This window comes from Fusarium falciforme, chromosome 7 (genome assembly GCF_026873545.1).
Source record: "Fusarium falciforme chromosome 7, complete sequence".
Taxonomy (NCBI): Eukaryota; Fungi; Ascomycota; class Sordariomycetes; order Hypocreales; family Nectriaceae; genus Fusarium; species Fusarium falciforme.
Genome location: NC_070550.1, coordinates 121,429 through 146,018, shown reverse-complemented (window position 1 = coordinate 146,018; position 24,590 = coordinate 121,429). Strand labels below are relative to the sequence as shown.

The 24,590-nt window shown below is 46.5% G+C and overlaps 3 protein-coding genes and 2 pseudogenes across 5 annotated transcripts, besides 2 other annotated features; 3 read left to right on the top strand and 2 right to left on the bottom strand.

The window, feature by feature from the left end:
* Positions 1-299: 299 nt before the first annotated feature.
* NCS54_00874800 (Hypothetical protein) lies at positions 300-726 on the top strand (the record flags this gene model as incomplete). Its single annotated transcript, XM_053154118.1, has 2 exons — positions 300-392; positions 451-726. The coding sequence occupies exons 1-2, from the start codon at positions 324-326 to the stop codon at positions 724-726; spliced, it is 345 nt and encodes a 114-aa protein (XP_053010093.1). The 5' UTR covers positions 300-323.
* A 3,132-nt stretch (positions 727-3,858) lies between these two features.
* Positions 3,859-8,516, top strand: NCS54_00874700 (annotated as a pseudogene). Its single transcript has 9 exons — positions 3,859-3,872; positions 4,049-4,703; positions 4,796-5,333; positions 6,217-6,352; positions 6,409-7,050; positions 7,169-7,196; positions 7,244-7,797; positions 7,939-8,158; positions 8,241-8,516.
* Positions 3,859-8,516: a sequence feature.
* A 1,119-nt stretch (positions 8,517-9,635) lies between these two features.
* On the bottom strand, positions 9,636-11,441 carry NCS54_00874600 (annotated as a pseudogene). The gene is made up of 5 exons: positions 11,191-11,441; positions 11,109-11,136; positions 10,437-11,042; positions 9,757-10,383; positions 9,636-9,689 (listed from the first exon to the last, which is right to left on the bottom strand).
* Positions 9,636-11,441: a sequence feature.
* A 4,607-nt stretch (positions 11,442-16,048) lies between these two features.
* On the bottom strand, positions 16,049-18,160 carry NCS54_00874500 (MFS domain-containing protein; the record flags this gene model as incomplete). Its single annotated transcript, XM_053154117.1, has 6 exons — positions 16,049-16,625; positions 16,684-16,984; positions 17,050-17,378; positions 17,437-17,720; positions 17,772-17,871; positions 17,982-18,160. The coding sequence occupies 6 exons, from the start codon at positions 18,158-18,160 to the stop codon at positions 16,049-16,051; spliced, it is 1,770 nt and encodes a 589-aa protein (XP_053010092.1).
* A 2,382-nt stretch (positions 18,161-20,542) lies between these two features.
* On the top strand, positions 20,543-22,213 carry NCS54_00874400 (Aldedh domain-containing protein; the record flags this gene model as incomplete). The annotated part of the gene is made up of 3 exons (XM_053154116.1): positions 20,543-20,598; positions 20,667-20,708; positions 20,761-22,213. 3 exons carry the CDS (start codon positions 20,543-20,545, stop codon positions 22,211-22,213), a joined length of 1,551 nt encoding a protein of 516 aa, XP_053010091.1.
* Positions 22,214-24,590: the final 2,377 nt, after the last annotated feature.

Genomic DNA, 24,590 nt, shown 5'->3' with positions numbered 1-24,590 from the left:
AAGCGAGTCTTGCGTCCGTATTTTCTAATACCAAGATAATTATTACCTCTGCGGCTACCGCGCCGGGCACGGTTAAATCTTCATATACAGGCTAACTACTTGGGAGGCCTTCTAAATTCATGATTAACGTTATAATGATTAATATGGATTATTATCAATCCGTGATTTAAGCAAACGTCGAGGTGATATGCAGGTCTAGGGTGGTGTGCCCAGGATTGACCGGATGAATATTACCCCGTCTCCGACACCCCTTTCTTGACTGCTCCGCCTGACGCAACCAACTCTCAGCATCGTCATCGCGAGACTTGGTATGCCATGGTTTGATGAACGTTCCGCGCAAATCACGCAGCTGGCGACAGTCCCTTGCCGATGATTTTGAGGAGGAGTACGGCGTGAGTCTATTGCCGGCCATTTCGCGCCGGGATGATTGAGGCTGACGCGGTAATCTAGCCTCTTCCTGACCCTGTCGCCACGTTTGGATCCGAGCTGGTGACAGCACCGCCAACACCCGCCTCTCGTCTAGCATCGCCGGTCCCGATCCGTTGTTCATCAGTCAGCTTCATGAGCGCATTGAGCGCATTGGTCTGCGAGATCCAACCCACCTTGAACTGTCGCAAGGCTCCAGCGATTCAGACGAGCCAGATGCCGCGCCGTGGTCTCTACAAGCCTACGCCACCAGACTCTTTGAGAGGGCTTCGAGGAAACACGACCAAGATGGAGGGCTGATTGATGGGATGGGTAATCTGAGACGCCCTGCCAAGCGACAGCGCGAGCGAGACGCGGCGGCAACACCGACAATTGGCAAGCGAGCTCGACACGACCGGAACGGCGAACGAGTATTGGGGCGAGAAAGAGCAATCTATTCGGCGAGGCCGGAGAGACGTAAGAGTCGATCTTCACGGCCACAGCAGCTCCACAGCCCTGCCCAGACGGATTCATCCCCCTCACCTGATGGCCAACTCGCAACCATGTGGCCAGCCAACACCTTTGCTGACTGGCCGACAACTTGAAAGCGTCTTGTTGTCTCGACACCTTCCTTGACCGACAAGTAAATACCACCAAATCACCGTCAATCGCATGGCTTCCACCAACAAGAACTCCCTTGTCGTAGCTTCCGGCCCTGTTAGGCCTGAAGTTGAAGTGCCCGTGGTATACCGATTGCCCATCTCACTCCACCACATTGGCGCCGGCTAGAGCACAGCGCTCTCGGTTTATTCACCCTTGTAGAAGAAGTGAGGGACTTCTAGGGAGGGTTTCCAGACAAGACTGAGTCGAACCAAGTCGCGAGGACCTGGGCGAGTCTTGGTGCACTTGGATTGCGAGGCCGCGTCCGTTCGGCGTAGGGATGTGCCTGACAACTGACTCAATGACAGCCAACGCGTCCTTGTGGTTCTCGACCAGTGTCGAGAGCTGCCGTGCCGTGTCGTATATATGTCCTGGAAGGATGGACTGTGGTTTTTGATATCATCCAGAGTCCGGAATAGGGACTCCGCAGCTGGTATTTGGCCAACTTCTGACAGGCTCGGTGAGCCCTGTAACTGAATTGCCATGAGGAACCTACAATACCTTCAAGGGCACTTTGGAGTGGCCGAACAATAGTCGAGGCAGTCTGTTTGTGTGTCTCGTAGCATTCCGCGAGTTCCACGGCCAGCTTTAAGTGAGTTGTGAAAGGTCTCTTCGAGCAGTTTGACGCCTGACAGGCGTGGCTTGGCAAAGCCCGGCACACCAAACCACCTTGCCACGAGTCCCTTGTGAGGCTTCATGCTGGTTCGAATCCCCCATCCGGAGGTAGAACCTGGCAAGGCCGTGCTGAATGGGGCAAATCCGCCATGTCTGCGGGATTGACAACACTTTTGTGACCGCAAGCACTGATTCGGCCCACGCTGCAACTTTGGGATGTAAGGTATCGAAGCCCAGGTTGAGCGAGGTTGGTTCATAAGAGCCGCGGGCCGACGGTTGAGTCCTGAAGTCCTCCGTCCGGGTCAGATCGTAATTTCACAGGCGAGCCGCTTGGTCGTACGTCAAAGATATGCAAGCGTCAATGTGGTATTCTGAACCGCTGTGTGTGACGAACCGAGAGCTGACTCTCTGACGGTTATGGCTTGTTTTGCGGCTTCAAGCATCCTATCCTTTTTCCGGAATGGTACAATGATACCTAAGCACCGCGGCCTCGAGCCCAATCACTGACTCTGAGCTGATGGTGCTTAAGAGTTCCTCTCCCCAATCTGAAACCTGGTCGCCTGTTATGCTGACTTCATCCAGTGAAGCGGCGTGCAATGACCAGTACATGGCGGCGTATTCCAGAAGAACTCCTTCACGGCTCTCGAGAATTCCCTCTACCTTGCATTCGTACCACGTCTCGGTGAGCTCAAAGCCGGAGAATTTGGATAGTGAGAGATACGACACTATTGTAGTTCAGTCAGCAAAGGAAACGAGGCTGATAGGGGTTGTGTGACGAACGAAGGCTCGCCGTTACCTTACGTCGCAACACATGCTCCTGAATTCCCTGTGCTCCCCCTGTGCTGTGTCTCCATTCCCCTTTTCCTCCTCACTCATCAGGTCGTTAACATGTTGGGGCGACGGTTTTTAGAGTAGATACTGCCGAACCGAAGGTGAATAAGTGACACGCTGTCATTCTCCGCAATATACACCAGTGGAGGGAGAAGGCAGATGACAGCCCGAGGATCAATGGTCTGGGGTACATCGAGACCTTTCACCTGTGGAGCGAGTTCTGCGGCCACAACCAGCTCATCTGCTCGGAATGGTCGCTCAGATGTTGCGCTAATAAGCCACCTGAGGATCCTTCGAGCCCGACGGCGACGCTGGGGTTGCGAGACAGCCGGACGAGACAGAATGGTTTCGTAAATACAATCCAAACTCTCTTCACCATACTCCTCCAGATGCGGCAACTTGTCAATGGTTGCGAGAATTTCAGCATCGCCTTTTGTGCCCTCAAGGTAATCTGTGTTGAAGTTGTCACCAAGCATGAGTCGGACCCATAGAAACATTGCACCGGCTCTCGTGATGATCTTGGCTGCTGCTTGTACCTTGGTTTCCTCAGATTGGGCGGCGAGTACGCAAGCGTCCTGGTCATGTTGGAGGTGTACATGTCGCAAAACATCCTTACCATGCAGCCGATGCATTGATGGAATCACATGGAAGGGCTCAGGAAAAATTCCTTTATCGGGTTTGTCGAGTTGCTTGTCTAATTAGGGAACAAAAGAAGTCGTCACAAATAGCTATACTGCGTCGACACTCTCGAAGCTGAGAATTCTTGCAAGCTTTCACGTTCCTCTGCAATGTCCCCTTGATTTCTTCCCTTGCTTCTAATTTTACCCTGCAAGCTTTCTTTATCGACTCATCCACTTACCACACAACGGATCTGTCCCATATCCGGAGCCGCCGAACTTTGACCAAGCCACCAAGTATGCGTCGAACAAATCAGCTGCCATGCTCCGCTTTGAGCTGGCTGGACACACGGATCTGAGGCAGTGCGAAGAGCCCAGCCGGCGCTCTTTAACTAGAACAACTAGTGAATCACTGTACATATCAGGTATATATATCTATTGCCCTCATTCCCTGCAAAAACATCCACAGCCATTTTCATCTCTATTATTCAACACCATATCGACAACCCATCCCTATACCACTTAACTCTCCACCATCTTTTCACGATCATCATCCTCAACTGATCAATATCTCCTCATCATCATACAACACGACATCAACAATCTACCCCTGTGATACTTGACTCTCGAACGTGTTCCTATCATCACGGAGGCCGATTTCCCCAAGTCCGTGTCGTGTCAGAGGCACAAGATTATATTGGCCAGATCCGTTGCGACAAGGGTCTCGGCGATGGCCCTGACCAGGTTGGCAACAACGGAGCAGATCTCGAATCAGCCTTGAAAATACAAGTGCAAATTGGACTCTGTTATCTTTTAGAGCGACTCCCTGACCGCAGAGCAGCCTCTCCCACGACCTCTATCAGACGTCGACACACTTTCTCTTGGAGCGATCCAAAATGCTGACGATAACTCGTACAAAGTCGAAACACCGACTATGTCCCATATTCACCCGGAAAACTCAGAATCGACTGCAACGAGCGCGGATTCTCCAAGCAGAGCATCGAGGCCATCTGCCGCATCTGCAAGAGCACCAAGAGCGGCGAAAGCAAGTCGGCGGAGTTCATCGGCGAAAAGGGAATCGGTTTCAAGGCCGTATTCACGGTTGCATCCACCGTCTGGATCTCGTCTGGCTACTACTCGTTCCGCTTTGATCGCAATGGCCACCTTGGAATGATTGCACCCATTACGCGCAGGTTCCCCGAACAGCCCAAGCAAGGATGCACCTCGATTCTGCTCAAGCTGGACAAGGACTGCGACGAGAGGCTCATTGTCGAGGAGACGAAATCGTATGACGAGAAGATTCTGCTCTTCCTGCGGAGACTTCGGAGGCTCGCCAAGGACAGACTCTTCAAAAGAACTTTCACTCGTGGCGCTCAGCCGGCTCAGAACCTATCCATGATGTCGCTCATGAACAATGGAGTAGGGAAACACTACTTTGTTTGGCAACACACAACAAAAAACGTCCCTTTTGAGACTCGTCGTCCAGGGATTACCACGTCCGAGATTGTTCTCGCGTTTCCCAACACTGGCGTCAATGGAGATGCACCTGTACTCCCCGTCATCGAGCCTCAGAATGTATATTCTTTTCTGCCTATCTGAAACTACGGGTTCTCTGTATGACCCCCCTTTCCCATTCTTTCACCTGCTCGTTGCTGACTTTGTTCTAGTTTCTCCTGCAAGCCAACTTCCTTCTCCCGGCATATCGAGAGGACGTTCACGTCGATTTAAACTGGAATGTACATTTAAGAAACGAGGCTATCAAAGCCTTCATGGAAGCCGTGCCTCACATGGATGGTCTAAACAACTCTCTACGACGCAGTTGGGTTCGCTACGCACCCATCACTCCGTCGCAAAGCGAGTTCTTTGGCGAATTGAGAAGGGATATTTGGGTTGATTTGACAACCACATTCACGTTAGAGTTCATGGCTGGTCACAAGAGAAGGCCGCGCGATCTCATCATGGTCTCCGAGAACTTGAGAGATGACGATGGCCGTCCGTTGATGATGGACACGAACAACGAAGACGAATGTCTTGCCGAAAAGTACCACGACCCGGAAAATGAGGAATATCTACTCAAGTTGGGTGTCAGGGTCACGAGTGACAGAGTCTTTCGTAATCAGCTGGTCAGCCCCCTCCAGAGCCGGCCACGGCCGTTCCTGGAGAAGGAGTCCAACGCGTGGCATGCCAGTCTTGCACGTATCATATGTGAGATGTATCGATCCTCGACAGAGTATCGGTACTCGCCGATATCTGATCTACCAATTATCCCGCTGAGAGGAGGAGAATGGGTTTCCCCGCGGTGGTGCGGTCGAAAATCTTACCTCTCAAGCAGCTCTGGATTGGCCATACCTGAAGGTATCACGATGTTGATGGTGGACGACAAAGCCGCTGCTGATCCTGACCGGTGGAAGCTTTACCAACTGCTTGGTATTCCAGTGCTCACGATGGACCGCATCAAGGAGGCCATAGTCGGCACACACGACGACTGAGATTTCGATCCCAACAATCTAACCCCGACGGTGCTTGTATCGCACGCTGAATTCATACACAACAACGGTGGCTGGGAGGAGAGTCTAGGTGATCATCTGTGGGTGGCGACATACTTGGGCCACTGCCGCAAAGGAAATAACACGTATCGGCCTGACGATGGTGGTCCGTATTCCGCCAGTCGCATGCTACCAAAGGAACCCAAGCAGACGTACGGGTTTCTACACCCAGCTTATTTTGAGGCGGGACGCTCACAAAATAGCGCCTGGATCAACTTCCTCTACAACAGTCTCGGTATCTGGGTCATCCCTCGAATTGATGAGTTGAAGCTCGTTATCTAGCAGTACCCGACTCAAGAATGGCTTACTATGCTGAGAGATCGGTTGCAAGTCGACGAGGATTGTGTCGGAAATGAGAAGTTGGCTGAGGCTATCGGTTCCGCCCGGGTCTAGTGCACGGGGAGCATAACAAGGGAACAGATATGGCATATCTATGCCCCCCTTGACCACCTCACAAAAGTCTTTGGGCCCGTGGCGCCGTTTATCGACATTCCCGAGCCGGAGGATCACAGGTGGAAGGAAGCCGTTGCTGAAGCTCCTAGGGGTGAAGGTGGAGGCCGATTTTGACTTCTACCTCGCCTCCTTGAGACATGCAAAGAACACAGGTAATGGCAGCGTGGAGTTGATTCGACGTTTGATGCACGAACTTGAAGAACACGGCAACTCATCTAGCCTGGTGTAAGCGCAACCCTGATCAATTTCGTCAAGATTTGCCTTGTACTGACTGATTCTAGTAACCCCTTTCGGAAGGACAAGCTGATCCTAGTCCCACCCAAGACAAAGGGCGGCGAGCGAAGATGGGTGTCCCAAGACGAGTGCTTCTGGCGAGGAGAGTCCTGGCCGACTCAGTCCCTGGGCCTCGAGAGGCTTTATCCCGATCTCGAGACCTTCTTTCGCGACCATCTCAATGTGAGGAACGCCGGCATTGATCACCTGATCAAGGAAGCAGCCGCAGTCCCTACACTGCCTCAGCCGGCTTTGCCTGGCATCCAAAGACTGTTCCTGGCTCTGGAATATCACGTCAAAGCCCACGGTCTGAGCGAAGACCAGAAGAAGGCGCTTCTAAACACCAAGATGTTTCCCACCACCAGCACTGTCACGGATGAGACTTACGAGTACTTGAGCTCTGCCACAGTCAACGACCATTGGTTGATTGTCGACAGGAGTTATTTCAGGGAACCGTTTCAGTCCCTCATTCCCGTCCTTGCGTTCGCAGCCGAGTTCATTTCGAAGATCATGCACTTGCTAGTCAAGTTGGGCCTGAAGAACAGGTTTCCCAGCGATCTGGCTGTGAGCACCACCGAGGCACACGAGAACACGCATCTTAACGAGGATCTTTCCCATAGCTACAGGTCTCGCGGAAAGTATTTCTGCAGGTATGTTCTTATGTCTTGAGTGCCCCCAGATGACGGCCATGATCATGCTAATCTGTCATTTCTTTTGACTCATGGGAGAAGGTGTAGATAACAAGCAGGAGTTACGCTGCTGTTTCAGCCAAGTCCAGGTCTTCACCTCCGATAGAGTAGTGCAGAGCTGGCGAGCAACTCTCAACATGCAACAGGTTGACAGCTCTTCTGCGAGGGCACAGCCTACCTGGAGTGCGACTATGCCGGGGATCTTCGCATATATCTGCACTCGGGGTACGAGAAGGAGGCGACTCCTTGTGAGTTGGCGGAGCAGCTGAGGAATTTCTTCAACATATGGATCGAGCACAGGAATCTGGTCATGATGACGCTCAGCGACAGAGAAGAGAGGCTCGATCGCATCTTCCAAGAAAGGGACATTGCTTCGTTCCAGGAAGACTCCCCTGAGTCGGGCGAGCTTGACGGCGAAGAAGGCGAGTACAGGCCGGGCCAGAATCCGGCACCGAGCAAGAAGAGTCGCCTTGGACTCACCAATGGTTCAAGGTTCAACCGCTTGCTCAGCCACGCCAGATTCAGCCCATCATTCTTCAAGCAGGCCGAAAACGCAAGTAACTCTTTGCCAACATACGTTGTCGCCGTTGCTCGTGCCACGCAAAACCCCCCTCGGAAGACCAGTAGAGCTTCGAACATTTGCTGGCGCCATGACCTTGCCCGCGGTGAAGGGGGCGTTGAGAGATCTGGAATTCACTCAGATGACCGGTGCGGTGATTGGCACTCCCGCCGGGCCACCTCGGATGCTGGATCGTGTATCTGGACTCGCAAAGCGTGACTCCGAGGTCGGAGAGGCTACTGTCAGTAACCCATTCCGTCATTCTGTTGATGCTGCTGACCGCAACTCAGGTATCCGATATCCTACCACATTGTGCTAGCTTCGCAATATAATCGCGACAAAATGTGGACGCCTAAGGGCTCGAGGGGCAGCGACCGCGCAGTTTTCAACTTCACGGACTCGACCGGCAGATTTAGTGCTTTCCTCATGCGGCTCGATGGCATGCCCGGGAAGGCGAAGGGATATGCGCGAATGACATACCATCTCGATGTCAAGGTCACGGACTTGGGGGTTTCAAGATTACCCAAGACGAGCTTGACAGAGTAGGTTTCCTTTCACTACAAGACGAAGATCGTAACTAACAATTTCACAGGCTCGTAAGAACTCGGTCCACAGCGCACCCCATCCTGACGAAGCCGCCCCATCCCAAGACGTCTCAGTCCTGGTACACGTCTCGGACGCCCGCAAGGAACCAAAGATCCAGTTCCTCACCGACCCGTGGGACCTGTTCAAAGACGGCCAGCTGATTCTGGAGAATGTCCGAAGCTACCAGGCCAGGCTCGAGCTGCGGCGCCGCCAGAACACCAAGGAGGCGACCAGGGCCGAGGTTGGGTTCGACGCGGTGCAGTTCAGGGCGAGTACGGAGCCAGTAAGGAGGGATCCAAGTCCGGGGTATGAGGACCCTAGTCCGGAGTATCAGGTGAGGAAGTGGAACGATAAGAAGAAAGGAGATGTTTGAGCTGTTGGTGGTGATGAGGAGATAATGGACAGAGGAACTGGCTAACTTGCCGAATTGTACTTGTTATGACTATTTCCCACTATCAAGGGTTCCTTCAGGGCCCGCCTTTGTTTACGGCCGCGGCTCTTTGTGAAATGGTCCTTGCTAAGCAATATCCCGGCCACCAGGCTCGACGCCGGAGATATTCACGTTCCAACTTGTGCGCCTTCTTGAGAAGCAATCGAGAGACCTGACCGGAAAGTTATTGGCGCGCCTGCTCTTGTTGATGTCGCGATTGGTGTTCCCAGCTGAATGCATCCTTATTGGTAAAATGGAGGAGGTAGTTGCAAGTCTTTCAATGGGAATCCTTCTCTCAGTATCGGGGACAACTCAACTTATTCTGCAGTACGATTAGAGGCGAGTGAGGCTTGCTGTTTCATATAGCCGAGATAGCCATAAGTCTTCCATACGTTGCAAAAGACGTTTTCTTTAGAAATAAATTGACCTGTCGACTTCATCTGCTTGCAATATGTGCAAAGCGTTATTGATAGGATAGAATCAGCTTTGAGGAGTAATAGAAGTCCTTTGGACTACATGATTCTCGACGCTAGGACCCCCCCGCTTGTTAGTATCTTGAGCTTCATGCTATTGGGTCACCTGCTTAATGGGCTGGACGTGCCTAATAGCAAGTGGCCATTGCCAGGTACCTGGGCAAGCTCGTGGGGGTGGCGCCTGGCACCGTCCTGGCCTGACATAGTGGAAGGGGCTGGTATCCTGAGCTCTACGGAACTCAAAATTCTCCAAGGGCGTCATAGAGTGAACAGCAGCGGATATTCGTGTCCGTAATCTCTCAGCTCATCGCAGGTTCAAAGTAAAGCCTTTATCCATTATCCAGGATAAACAAATAGCTTGGCGGAGTCCTCCAAACTGTTCCGTCCAGAGCCCGAGTCGCTTCTGCAAAGGCAGTCCCGCAGACATTTGACCATACCGTATCGAATTACACAATACCTCACCTTGATAACTGGTACTCAATCTGAATTTTTGATTCCTCTAACAAACTGCGTGCGTCTTTCCCATCTTTCCTTGAAGAGAATGGGTCTCGTTCTGTTCCGTGTTAGTGGTTCCTGACTTGATACAGATCTAATAGTTACGTCTATGGAGGGAGACTGACCTTGTATTCGGGATGAGCACCATCACTCTTGCCCAGAGCTGTGAGGTGCTTATTGATATACGCTTCAAACCTTTTGGAGCTTTCCTTGTCCATGTCTTTGAGAAGCTGACAACAAAGGGCAATGTCACTTATCAGCGAGTCACACCGGGACCGTGTAAAGTCCTCTCTCACAACAATCCTCAACATTTTGACCTCAGACTTGGGAGCCATAGTGTACGCTGGAACCACCCATCCGCGAGATCGAAGATGATGGGCAAGCGCAAATTCATCGTAATGCCTGCCCTGCTCGTCACTGCCGTCGTCCTCGGGTGCACTGAAGCGGAAGGCAACAAGTGGCAGGCCTGCCCCGTTGCGCTCTGACATGACGATGAAGCCCTGCTTCTCGATGGCGTCGGCGAGGTAGTCGGAATTACGGGTGAGATTACTCATGATACTATGGTAGCCGTGCCTACCGAGGCGGATGAGTTGGTAATACTGGCCGATGACTTGGCATGCGCTTTTGGAGAAGTTGAGGGTGAAGGACGACTGATTGGCACCAAGATAGTTGATGTTAAACACGAGTTCTTGGGGAAGATACTCGGGAGCCCGCCAGATAACCCAGCCAACGCCGGGGTAAACAAGGCCGTACTGTTGAACAGGTTAACAGGACTAACAGTCATGGATGCAATGAATGATAGTACCTTGTGGCCAGACACGTTGATGGACACAACCTTTTCACATCGGAAATCCCATTCTAGCTCGGGTACAACAAACGGAGCAACGAAGCCGCCACTTGCGGCATCAACGTGAATAGGCACGTCGACTTTGCGTTCGATAAGAAGGTCATTCAGCGCCTTGACGTCTTCGTACTGGCCGGTGTAAGTCGTTCCAAGGATGGCACAAATCCCGATGGTATTCTCGTCACAAAGGTCAACAGCTTGTTCAGGATCAATGACGTAGCGATCAGGGTCACAATAGATGAACCTTTCTTCGATCTCGAAATAACGCATCGCCTTCTCCCAGACGACCTGCACGGCCGACGACATGATCATGTTGGGCTTGTCGACCGATTTTCCATCGGCGAGTCGACGCGTCTTCCAGCGCTTCTTCATAGCGAGCACGGCGAGCATGATGGCTTCAGACGAGCCGACAGTAGAAGTGCCCACGGAAACGCCAGCCGGGGCATGGAAGAGGTTTCCGATGATGCTGACGCAGCGGTTCTGGATATCAGCGGATTGGGGATATTCTTCATAGTCGATGAAGTTTTTGGAAAAAGATTCCGTCATTAGCTTCTCGACTTCATCTTCCTGTGAGATGCCATGCTGGTTAATATGTCTGATGGGATGGGCAGATATGGAGATAGACCGAGTTACCATGTAAGTGGTGACAAAGGACGCCAAGCTTTCAACCAGTCAGCGAAATCGCAACAGGCGTACCAAGCACAGAACTACATACTTGAGGGCCGGGTTATTATCCAGACTGAGTTCATCCTTGATCAAGCGATACGCAATGTCGCGTGGCATCTCACCATCGGGTAGCTGATGGCGCGGCAGCTCCATGCACGCGAACCGCGAGCCATAGTCGCTTGTCTTGAAGGTATCCTCCTCCTCGGCGGAGAGCTCGACACGAGGCGCCTTGCCTGGCTGAGTTTTGTGGGAGTGAACAGTGGAGAGATGAGACATGTTTATTGTTGACGGCCGCTGATGCCTGTATGGAGAGTGAGTGGTTGCTAGTCAAGACGTGCAGTTGATGATATAGATGGGCTCGGAAACTTGGGGTAATCATGCCGGTGATGATCCATGACGTACTAAAGTATCAAGGCGCAATTCCGTCACCGTTACGTCATGATGCGTGATTTGGGTTTGCGGTAGTGATACTGTACGTCGGTAAGCGTAGTAACCAGTGGCTAGGTCAGGGCTGAGGCTGCAGGAAGCGCATCAGAGGCTTATGTGGCTTTAGGAAAATATTGACCAGTAGCTATGTATAGACGAGCTGATCCATGGGTGGACCTCCCAGTCAATGTCAATTGGGCAAAATAACTCGATTGATAGGAACCGGAGCTGACGCCGAGTTTCCGAGCTCGACTCTTGCAGCCGCTGGAGAAGTGCGTTGGGCGAGCGTTACGTGCACAGCCGGCTGTGCAAATAAGACCACGTAATCGGCGCATAGCCGGCTATGCAAATAAGATCTATTATGTAAGCCCGACTTCTATGTGTATGAGCAAGAGATATCCCTCCCTTATCTATTAAGAGAGCATCTATTCGTGCAATTAAAGGGATTACGAGGCCTTCTATAAATACAGATACTTAGGATACAATATAATATCTATTAGTCATATACCAATCTGCCTTAGGCTATGAATAATATATAATGCCTTCACTTATACCATTAAACAACATGGTTCTAAAGTGAATTACTTTAATGCTTTTAATATATAAAGTAGGCTTTTTCTTACTAAAGGAAACTTTTATCCTTTATTAATTAACACCGCGAAGATAAATAACTAGAATTAAAACCAATGTTAGAGCCCTAAGGACTTCCCTATCTTCGTTAATAATATATTAACACCGGCCGGGGCAATATATCTAATAAATACAAATATCCTAGCTACTTTGTATATTATTACTAGTAACTAGTAGTAAGAGTAACGCCCTAATAATCCTTATCCGGGAGCCCAGCCTCTATAGATATATTATTAGTAGGCTTAGCATATATTACTAAATGACCCTACTATATCTAATGCTCTATATGCCTAGAATCCCTAAGCCCTTATGAGAGCCTAGAATACTTAGTATCCTCCTTAAGGTGCCTTTATCGCTATGCTATTACGCCTATGGGGATATCAGGTTAAGGGAGAGTAGTATATTATGTATTAGAATCAATAGCTTCAGCAACAATAATAGAGGGTTAACCCTAATATTAACCCCTATTAGAGCATATATAACCTTTAGGCTAGAAATTAAGTATATTAGAATTAGCCTATAATTATCCTAGGCACGGTTTAGCCCTCGCCGGCGATAGGGATAACTACCTATTAGCTAACTATTATAGCATTAGAGAATATAGGGATTCATATTGCGGATATTAATCAGAATGGCTATATTTAGTGGTATTAGTAAGGAAGGCAGTGATTTCTTTAGGGATAATTATTTTATTATATAGATAATTAAAGGCTACTAGGCCTATATTACATAATCATTTAACTCGCCTATTGCTTAACCAAAATAAGCCATTAGGTTATATATAATATACTTAGAGATTCGCCTTTTTTTTCTCTTTTAAATAATATATACTAATTATATCTCTTATTAATTTTATAAATATTAATAGGGGGGGTTCCCGCCTCTATACTAATCCTCTTATAATTTATAATCCCTTTTAGTAGTATCCTAGATATACTATATCCCTCGCCGCTATATAAAGGGCTACTATGTTATCTCTTTCTCTATATTAGATTCAACCCGCTTAGTCTCAGCCTTATCCCAATTAAGATAACTTATTATCTCCTCCTTAGTCTAGTCCCTAATGCTATTTCCCTCTCTATAATGCCTCCCTATCTGCTTATAGTCAAGGCACTAATTATACTCGCTTTTGCCATAACGCGAAGGCAGATTTATAGCCTTCCGGTATAGCTAGTTAGTCTTTACGGCGCCTAGTGGCCTCGTCGCATACCAGGCCTCTTGGGCCTCCTTATATTATTAGTAAATAGCACGGGGGTTATTAGCTCGTAGCATAGGTGCCACTAGGGCACTTAGGGTGGGAATAATCACTTATAGGGCTAACGGAGGAGAAACTAATTGAGTTATTATATATATTATTGTATGCATTATTATAATGATCTTAGATATAATAGGTGAACCTAATGAAGTTGCCGGCGATAGTAAGCAGCTCATAGAGCGACTAAATATATATACCGTTATATATATTATTATAGAAGATTAGGTTTAAGTCGGCAATAGATCGTTATAGTATAAAAGGCATGCTTTGGAGTTTATCCTATGGCCCTTAATATAATACTTTGAGCATGTTAGTAGTGCCTTTTGACGTAATATATTCTTAATGGCTTTGAATGTAGAAGGCTTATGCTATATGCTTAATAGTAGTAATATTAATCTAGCAGCCAGGCGGTCAAACTACTTATAGGGCTTAATAATAAGCTAGGGGGTTCCTAGGCATTAGAGATACTAGTGGGTATAGAAATGCTATAGTTAAAGGGGCTGCTTTAATGCTAATAGACGTTAAAGGGCATAAGCATAAAGGAGACTAAGACTTATGCCAAATACCCCTATGCATAGAGGGACCTCCTTTAGTAGTTATGCCCGCTGCTCTTTAACTTTCTATAGGGCTTTACGTAAGATCTAACTACGTATATTGCCATATAATGCCTTAGATAGAGCAATGGGCAAGCTGGTCTATTGCCTAGCTTAGTATGCCTCGAGCTCGGTAACCTAGTTTATTATGATGAGCTTAATGACCCTCTAGGCCTTAAATAGATTAGCTCGAGAGGTCTTTAGGTAGCCCTTAATAAGTTAATAAATACCCTTAGCCCGTGATATGACGAATTGGTCGAAGTGGAGGTATTAATAAACCTAAGCCTTGATAAACCTCTCCTTATAGAGGTCTAGCTAGGTCTATTAAATATAGCCTACCTCGTTGATATACTTAGGAAGGTATTGCTCCTTAAACTTCTCTAGCCTCTTATTATAAATATCTTTACTCGTTAAGGCGATGATATTATGCCACGAGTTATAAAACCCCTTCTACTTTTTTTCCCCGTTAGGGTTACTCTTATCTCGAGTAAAGGCAGGCATATAATAAGTCAAGACAGCCTTATTAATATATTATAGGCATAACAACGCGGGTAATATCGGAAAGCAAGATGGCGAGGAAAGAGCATTCATATACGCTAGATAGCGATCTATAAGTATAACGGTTGAAAGAGATATATTATGAAGATCGTATAGATGCCGTAGATAACTAAGAGCCTAGATAAAGTTACCCTCTTCTTCGCCGCTAAGGAATATAAAGGTAATATAAAAAGATTATTAATAAGCATTAACACTAACTATATCAAGCAGGGGCATCTTATACTTATTAGTCTTATATATATAGTCTAATATAAGCACTTTAGGATATGATTTAAGGTACCCTAGGGACTTTAGATGCGCAAAAAATATAGCCTTAACTTAGCTATCTTTGCTAAGGCAAATCTGGCTCTAGAAGCCCTTGCTTTGTAGCTATTTAGCGAGAGCATATATATTACTTTGCCCTCTAGCAAGGTCTTATTTACCCTATGCAATATAGTTATAGATATCTTACTATATAGCAGTTATATCTAATGTTATGCTTAGATAAGATCTAATCTCCTTTAGTGTAATGTTAGCTTTAGCGAGCTAGTAAACTATTAATTTGTCTTAGCGTAATAACTAATAATATATAGGGTATGCCATTGTATTAGGACTTAGCTAATGATTATGCTAGGCGAATTTAGCATTAAGACGATGCCTTAAGGTCCATATAGTCCCGCATAGGCTTTCCTTTGCCGTGATAAAGAAGAGGCATCCTATATGGCGCGTTGAGGTCTTCCGCTAGCATGCCTTCAAGGAATTAGAAGGGGTACGCCCCGTGCCACGGTTATAGTTATATATAACGCTAATCCTCCCATTAGGAGTCTTCTAAGAGGTCTTCACGGCAAAGGCATAGCCTCGTGGCGCTGCCTAAGCATTGATTGCGGTAACTAGCTCCTCCCGGGAATAAAATTCATCTTCCGGGGGGAGTATATTATTAGAGAAGACCGGGGGAGCGTTAATTAAGTCCATTATATAATAATAAAGGCATGGTAAGTTGAATTAATACTATAGAAGATGTTGATTAATGAATTGGGGGTTGTAATTAGCGGTGTGATATGGTATTATAAGAAGGCCACGTTGCTTCTTACATAACAGATCTTATTTGCACAGCCGGCTATGCGCTGATCACGTGGTCTTATTTGCATAGCCGGCTGTGCACGTAACGCTCGCCAGTGCGTTGTAAGTGATGACTAATCTTTTGCAACACTCCAGGTAAATATCAATAGTTAGCACTGTGCAGCGGTCTTCGCCGAGGACTGGGGTACGAAACTGGGCAGTGAAATCATTCACACGTAGTGTGCTGTAATAACTTCTTTTTAAGAACATAAATCAGATGGAAGATAATTTATGGAAGTAATCAACACAATGGCTCAGACTTGCAAGAGCTAATGTCTGGAGTAGAATCCACGACGCCGTGTGGGGTTGCTATTTCACTGCTACAATGTCAAGTGGTTGGTTTGGTACTAACTGCCCCCCTTCTCATCTACATCCGCCTTGCCATGCTGCCCGACATGCTCTACTGTAGCCTCTACCTTCTCAGTCATCAGCTCCTTGACACCCTTAAGGCAAGCAACAGCAACAAGAGCTAAGACAGCAAATGGGATAACGCTTGACCAAGCCAAACGATAGGCATGCGCATATTGCCATCTGCTCTCAGATATGGCAGCATTCCATACCGCACTGTTGGCGCCCTCGACGTCACTGGACCCGATTTCGCCTGTGGCCAGGGCCTGCAGCAAGGCCGGCACACTCTTTTCCGGCAACCCTGCAGTCACGGCCGCCTTGCCTACCGCAGGAGCGTAATGGGAGGTTAGCCGTCCGTTGATTATTGCATCGAGGACAGCAGATCCAAATGCTCCGCCAATTGCGCGAATGGAAAAGGCAAGTCCGGTAGCCGTGGACAAGTATGCGTGCGGAGCGGTGAATTGAACGCAAGCGACTAGGAGCGTTAAAGGTCCTGACTGTCCGATGCCCGTGAGAACATTTAGAACGTGCTGGACGGTGTTCCATGATGGTCGGATGGCAGCGTAGCAACTTGATCTATTGGGGTCTTGTTAGAGCGGTCAGGCGGTAATGTGGATATGGACCTGAAACTTACACAGCGATGAAGAAAGCAAAGGACATAATGAGAGGAGACTTGAGATCTTTAAACTTAGTGGCATAGAGCATGATAGGAATCGAAAGACCGAGATTCACTAGCGTGAAGCCGAGGATCCTGACCGAAATCTGCCATGGGTCTGTCTCGAAGCCCAGGTGAAGGATGATCTGCGGCACTATTGAGTTGACAGCCGAGTAAAAGACCCAGCCCTCCACTCCGAAAGCGAAAACAGAGAGGGCAAAGTTTGCGTTTTGTCGGAAGAAGATATGGGCCACAAGGCCGTCTGATCTTCCCTTCCATTCTGAAGGGACAGACAGCAGCGTCAACATCAACCAAAGGCGGTAGTGTCTTCAGGTAGGTACTTACCGTATAAACCAAAGAGGACAAACAAGGCTAGACCAGCAACGAGCGGGCCAATTACGTGGGCATCGGACCACGGATAGGTCCCCCCTGCCCAGTTCAGGGCTAGCAGCATGAGCGATACACTGGCGATATAGAGGACGGACCCAATAGGGTCACAGGCCCACAGGCACTCCTTGATAGACATCCGAGGATATTCGGTTCGCTTGGGTGGCCAGTAAAAGATAAACAGTGCCAAAGAGGTTGCCCCGTGGAATGCAGCCTGCATCCAAAAGATATACCTCCATCCAGATGCGTTGGCATTTGTGACAGCCCCGGCTCCCAAAGAGCCGATGCTACAGATAATGTCAGTAGGATTGAAAAGAGCATGACTTGTGGCAGAGAAAGGCTCACATGCTACCAACAGCGCCGCCGATAAAAGCCAGTCCATTTGCAATTGGCCGATACTTGAGGGGGAGGATTTCCGAAGGGATGGCCTGGACGATGGAAATCGTGGATAGCGTCGTTCCAATCAGGATACCGCCCCCGATGAGCACGCTCATAGAAGTTGCCTTGGCTGACATGACAGCTCCGGCAAAGGCGATGAGAGGCGGAACTGAGGCGAGATACTTGCGGTCAAGGACATCGGAAAGGCGCCCGACAATAGGTGAAAGTACGCTTTGCATCAACAAAGGGCCCTGCATCAGCCGTTAGAGGGCAACCACAAAGGGGATCAGAGAAGGCGGTACTTGGATAATCCATCCGGCGACAGCCCCGTCACCCAGGTCACGGATGATGAATGCGATGACTGATCCAGCTGCAACCACAACAAACACCTGGGCCATGATGCTGGGCAATCCGTTGTTAAAACCAACCAGGGATCAGAGGGAGGGGGGTTAGAAAGACTCACGCAAAGCAGGTACAAAGGACCACAACCTTTTTTATTGTTAGGTCAATACCCATTCGACGACGCGTGGCTGGGATCGTTGCTCACCCATGATCTCCAGCCGAGCTTGATATGGTAGGCATCCTCAACAGCAGCCTCCTGAATCGGGGTGACGTCGAGTTCCTTTCGATGCGGCTGCGAGGGCGGTGCCTCGTCAATGTTGACAGATGGCTTGTCGTCAGCAGAGTTCATTTTTTTTTTTTTTTTTTTTTTTTTTTTTTTTCTTTTTTCTTTTTGCGCGTTTTTATTGATCTGCTGTCATCAAAGGTCAGTGCCAAGCCAGCACGCAGCTGAGTCGCATACGATTTATACCTTTTCAGTCGGCTGGTAGGGGGGTTTGACATACCCGAGGCACCAGAAATTACCCCTCCCGCTATTGCATCTCGCTTGGCGTGACTAGAGGCAGATGCGCGCTCGGGTTGGCTGAAGACGTTGAATGGCTTCTGGCCCTTGGCCGCTTTGAGTCTGGGGAAACCTCAGCTGGGATCGGCAGTTGCATCAGGTAGATAGTGCGGGGAACCTTCTCTTGCAGCGCTATTGGCTGCTCTAATTCGTGGCCCACCAACGGTTCTGTTGCTTCCACGTGGCGGTGTTGGTTCTGTCGCGTGGTGCTTTGAGATTTTGTGACGTGACAGCCCGTTTCGGGACAAGCCATAGTTCTTGCCCAGTCCCGGCTACAGGAGGTCAAAGTCACTGCATCAGCCTGATCATGATATTTCCCGCTTGTAGTTAGAGCATGTGGTGATGATGGCCGGCTCGGACGCCCCTTGCGCAAAAGGCATCCGTGTTTATGCGATATACCCAACCCTGATTCATAAACCAGTTGCTGCATTGCCTTGTTCCTTTTCTTTATCTTTGCATTATTAATTTCGATGACACTTCTGTGTCTGGGAAAGAGAGTATCAGCTGCACAAAGAACACAGTTAAACATATGGCCGCATTGAAATTTCATCATGCACTAAAATGCCATGGCATCACCAATACCACTTACGGTGTCTACCCTGTAGTGAGGGTGAGAGTTTTTATTTAGTTCACATTTCCACGAGGACCGAGATCGGTGCGGATGTTCGCTCTCTCTTGAACGGGCAAATAAATGCCATAAATCCCGTAGAAGAAATCATAAGCCCACTCGGCACGGGACTGAAAGTAGTAGCGCGGCCCAGTATCTTCTACATGAACGGCGTTGGCATCTTATAGAGGCAGACCGCTTCAAAGCCAGAGATAGAGCAACAGGTCTTTCTCAGGTAAAATCGGTAATCTCTATGAACTAACTGTCTTTATTGACACAGATGCTTAGGGGATCGTACAGTCGAGTTGGGGCGGAAACATTCATATGGAGAAATCGACATTTGAATTAGGCCGCGCCGATGTGAAGAACTCAGCAAAGATAATTACCCAGGAGGAATTGAACGGCATATAAGCCAAACGCAATTATCATGACGCAGTCGTGTAAGAAGGTGGCTCTTTTGCCGAGACCAATATAGCAAATGGTTCAAGCAGATTAATATTATACAGAATAACGGGGCATCGATAATGATCCACCCGTCACTTGGTAAGGTTTGCCGCCGGGGCATTGACGCCTACCAGGTCCAAGGGAAGAGCCTGGCGGGCAGTTGCACTTGGAAGAATGAGTCTCAGTCGCGCGAGACGATTATGTAGGAAGAAAGCGGCAATTCAAGGTGCAGGTCTAGGGCACAATTCTACCTAAATCTAGCATGGCTCGAACCAGGAAGGAAATTTCCATGGAAAACCCGGAATCCCGACCACGGCCGGGCGAACTCAAGTGGTAAGGAATAAGATCAAGTCGACCCTGGTAGTTCGGGACGAGCAAGATCCTTTACCGACGACATAGCTGCTGCGCGCTGGGCAACCGTCATGGCGCTTGATATGGCTTCACTTATACTCCCAGAAGCCATTGCGTGGCTTGCAATGGGCGTGTTAGAGCCTGGCCGGAGCTTGACCGAGCGGGACAAGAGTCAGAGCCGGAGCCGGAGCCGGAGTCGGGGTCGGGGTCTTTGGCCCCCACAGCCGGGCACGGGGCAATGACAGGATGAATTTCTATGGAGAAAGCGGCATTTCCCCATGGGCCAAGCGAAGCATGCAATCATACCAGGAGTAAACGTGGCCCAGAGTAGGAAAGATTACCATGGAAAAACCGGGATTGCCCTCGAGGCCAAGTGAGGCCATGCAATGCATAGGAAAGGAGTTGGATCAAAGAACCCTCCCTCATAGTGGCTTGGTAAGGGGGAGTTTCTGCAGAGAAGCCGGCATTTTCCATCATCAAGAGCCATTTTCAACCCGCTATCACAATCCAAAGCGACAGGGCTCAGACCGGTCCACTGATAAGTTCCCCCTTGCATCACGACTGACCCCTCACCCCCGCTTTATTCATACACCAGATTCGCTATCTCGCAATCTCGCTATCAGGTTCCAGTGACCTCGGCGTTAGCCTTGCTTAAGACTTCTACCCTACCCAAACAACCCCCGCCTGCTCCTCATCTTACCAAGATCTTAATGCCTACTTACCAGCATTCGCGCTAAACCATTGTCAAGAAATATACGTGCCACATCAACATGGAGGCATACCATCTTTGGATCGGCGGCCAGACGGTGGCTGGAAATGGCCAAGAGTGAGTGACCGAGCCCACCCTTTCCATAGCTATCTTCGCACATGCCTTATTCTGACATACCTGGACAGACTGACTATTAAGAGCCCAGCCACCGGGGAGCTGGTTGCGAAGTGAGTCTAGACTCTAGTTTCACGGCGGCATGGCTTTTTGCTGATCCTTCAGATGTCATACAGCGTCAGAGCAAGACATCGAGATCGCAGTCCGGGCGGCGCAGAGTACGTTTGAGTCTGGAGTCTGGTCAAAATGCCCACGTCAGACGCGAGCAGAGGTACTAGAAAAGGCCGCCACCTTGCTCACCGACAATCTGGAGGAACTCATCTTGCTTGAGGTCGCGCAGACCGGGCGAGCCATTCGAGAGATGCGAGCTCAAGTGCCCTCTCTCGTCCGCTGGTTTCGGTACTACGCAGCCTTGCTCCGCACCGAAGAAAGGGCTGTGCTTCCCACTTCTGGCAAACTTCACAACTGGGTTGACCGCGTGCCCCTCGGCGTTGTGGCGCAAATCACTCCCTTCAACCACCCTCTTCTGATTGCGGTCAAGAAGCTCGCCCCTGCGCTGGCAGCGGGAAACAGCATTGTCCTCAAGCCGAGCGAGCTGACACCGCTTACAAGCCTGAGGCTGGGGCCAATCTTGAAAGCGGCAGGCTTGCCCGACGGTGTGTTCAACGTCGTTCCTGGCTTTGGGGCCGTCACTGGAAGAGCACTCACCACCCACCGTCTGATCAGAAAGGTTGATGTGACTGGCGGTACCGCAGCAGGGCGCCTCATTGGGGCCGCGGCTGGGCAGAACTTGGCTCACCTGACTGCCGAGCTCGGGGGCAAGGCGCCAGTCGTGGTCCTCAAGGACGCCGATATCGACGCTGCTGTGAACGGTGTCGCCTTTGGGGCCTTCATTGCAAGTGGCCAGACATGCGTTGCAGCAACGCGCATACTCATTGACAAGAGCATCTCGTCAGCCTTTCTATCTAAGCTGATCGAAAAAGCAAAAATGATCTGCGACAACATGGGACTTCCCACCAATCCAGCCTCGTCCATGGGTCCTCTCATTTCTGAACGGCAACTGGACAACCTGCAAAGCCTCGTCGACGAGGCAGTAGCTGATGGTAATGCCAAAGTCCTCTTCGGAGGAGCACGATTGAGGGGCTCGTCCAAGCTCGACGGTGCCGACTTTGGCCGCGGATTCTTCTTCCCGCCAACCATCCTATCTTCCACTCTTGACAACAATATCACGCATAGCAGGATCTGGCGCGAAGAAGCTTTCGGGCCTGCGATAGTGGTTTCCGAGTTCGAAACAGTGACTGATGCCATTGGGCTGGCCAATGATACCGAGTTCGGCTTGGGCGCTGCAGTTTGGACCAGGGACATCAGCCAGGCCTTCGAGGTTTCGCAGAGCATTCAGGCCGGCATTGTTTGGGTAAATACGCACCATCGCAATGATCCCAGCAGCCCTTGGGGAGGGGCCACCAACGCCAGCGGCGTAGGTAGTGAGAACGGGATGAGCTCGTACCACGCCTACACTACCATGAAGAGTACCATTATAAACTACGCACCCATTGAGGAAGCACGGGAGCTGGAGGACTGGTTCGGAGGGGAAGATAGGCAGGTTCGATACGGATGATAGATTCGCGCAAGTAGTCTAGCTATCATAGTCTCCATTGAATTACCTCTTCGCTCTGTATACCAGTCCAGCCCTCTCTACTGTGTAGGTGTCTGTTTTCCCATGCACCGTTAGTGCAAGTCTGGATAAAAGCTCTCAAAGACAGCGTAGGCTGGCCCAGGATCCTCTTGTAATTATGCCTTGCGCAGGTAAATGTCACGCAGATGGTCTAAAATGCGTTTATTAAGCACTAATCTAAGTCTAATTAAATCTCGTGTTTATAAAAAAGAGCGTAATAGCTTTAAGAGTAAGACTATTAAAAGGTAATTTAATATTATAATATATAAAAAAATAAATTAAGATAACTTAATTAAAATGATATAATTATATATATAATTAAATATAATAAAATAAACTATAAAAAGCTAAGCTCTATAAAGCCCTAATACTATAAGTAATATAAGATAATAAAACTATAATAAGTAATTATAAATACTTATAAATCTTGTTAGCTTAATAATTAAAAAATTATTTAATTTTTTATAATTAATAATTATAATTTTAAGTCTTTTATAATATAGAAATTAAAGATTTAATGCTTATAGTTTATATATTATTTTATAACTTTATACTACTTAAAATAAGAAATAAAATATCTTAATTAATATCTTAGTTATTTTAAGAATATAGACTTTATATATAAAGTCTTAAGTCTTAATAAGCTTATATAAATAAAGCTTATTAATATAATTATTAATAGATTTAATAAGATACTAAGATTAGCTCTACTTATAATAAATAACATATATATATAATAAATATAATAATTAATTAAGTAAAGGTAAAATGCCTTAATTTATATTATCTTTATTTAATTAATTAATTCTTAATAATTTATTATATCTTAATTAAAGAATAAAGCTAGATTATTTTATATATTTTAAGCACTTAGAAATAAGTAAAAAATAAGCCTTTAATATCACGGCTATAATATAGGCTAGGCGGGGAAGCCTCGCAGAACGATCTAACTAAGTAGGGACCAAAGGGACTAAACCTTATTCTTAATAGTCCTAGGACTAAGCAATAAGAATATTAGTCTTACCTTAGATTAAACTATAAGATAATTAGTCTAAGTAAAACTATATTAATATATAAGATATATTTATTTATATTTTCTTATATAATAATTATCTTAGTTATTAATATAACTTAGTTATATTTAATATTCTTTAGTATATTATTAAATATAATACCTTAATATTTAAATATAATATAATTAATCTACTTATTAATATAAACCTAATATAATTAATTTATCCCTTAGGAATATATATAATTATTATATATTAATAGCTCTTATTTAATAAATTATTTATATTATCTTAAATAATATTAAATATAATAATTACTTAGGCTATTTTTATTAATAATTATTAATAAGTCTGATATATTAATTATCTATTTATACTTATTATATTTACTTTAATTAATTAAAATAAAAATATAAATAATATAAATAATTTAAATAATAAAGATATTAAATAGCTTTAAGCTTAGATTATTATTATAAGTATTAAAATAAATAATATATATAACCTTATTAAAAAAATAAATAAAAGTTAATATATTTAAAATATTATTATATTACTTTATATTACTTAAAATAGAGATTAAAGTATTATAATTAATATCTTAGTAGTTTTAATAATAAAGGCTTTATACCTAAAGCTAGAGGTCTTAATAGGCTTAAATTAATAAGGTTTATCTATATAATTATTAATAGCTTTAATAACGCGCTAAAGCTAGCTCTATTTATAATAAATAGCTTATATCTTAATTAACTAAACAGCTTAAAATCCTTATAAAAGTAACCCCTTTATATAGTAGCTCTCCCCTCTAACTTTTAATTATAATTCTTAATTATTTAAAAAAGTTAAAATTACTTCTATTATCCTTATAAGAAAAGGTTTAATTATAACTAATAATAACTATTATAACTAATTAGTTAACTAATTAATAACTAATTAACTAATTAATAATATATTAAAAAGATTATAATAACTTTTTATAAAGACCTTTAATTAAATAATTAAAGTAATATAATTAATACCTATTAATATACCTTTTAATATAACTAAGATAACTTTAATAAGGAAATCTATAAGCTTTATAAGGGCATAAAAAGTATATATAATAAGCTATAAGTAATAATATTAAATAATAGCCTTAAAAATATTAAGATAAATATATAAGATAATAAATTAATATTAATTAAACTTATAATTTTTAATTATAATATTCTTTTTTTATTTAGCCTTTTTTTATTTAATTATAATATTAATAAAAGGTTTAATTTTATTAAAAAAAAGCTTTTTTTATTAATAGCTCTTAAAAAAAG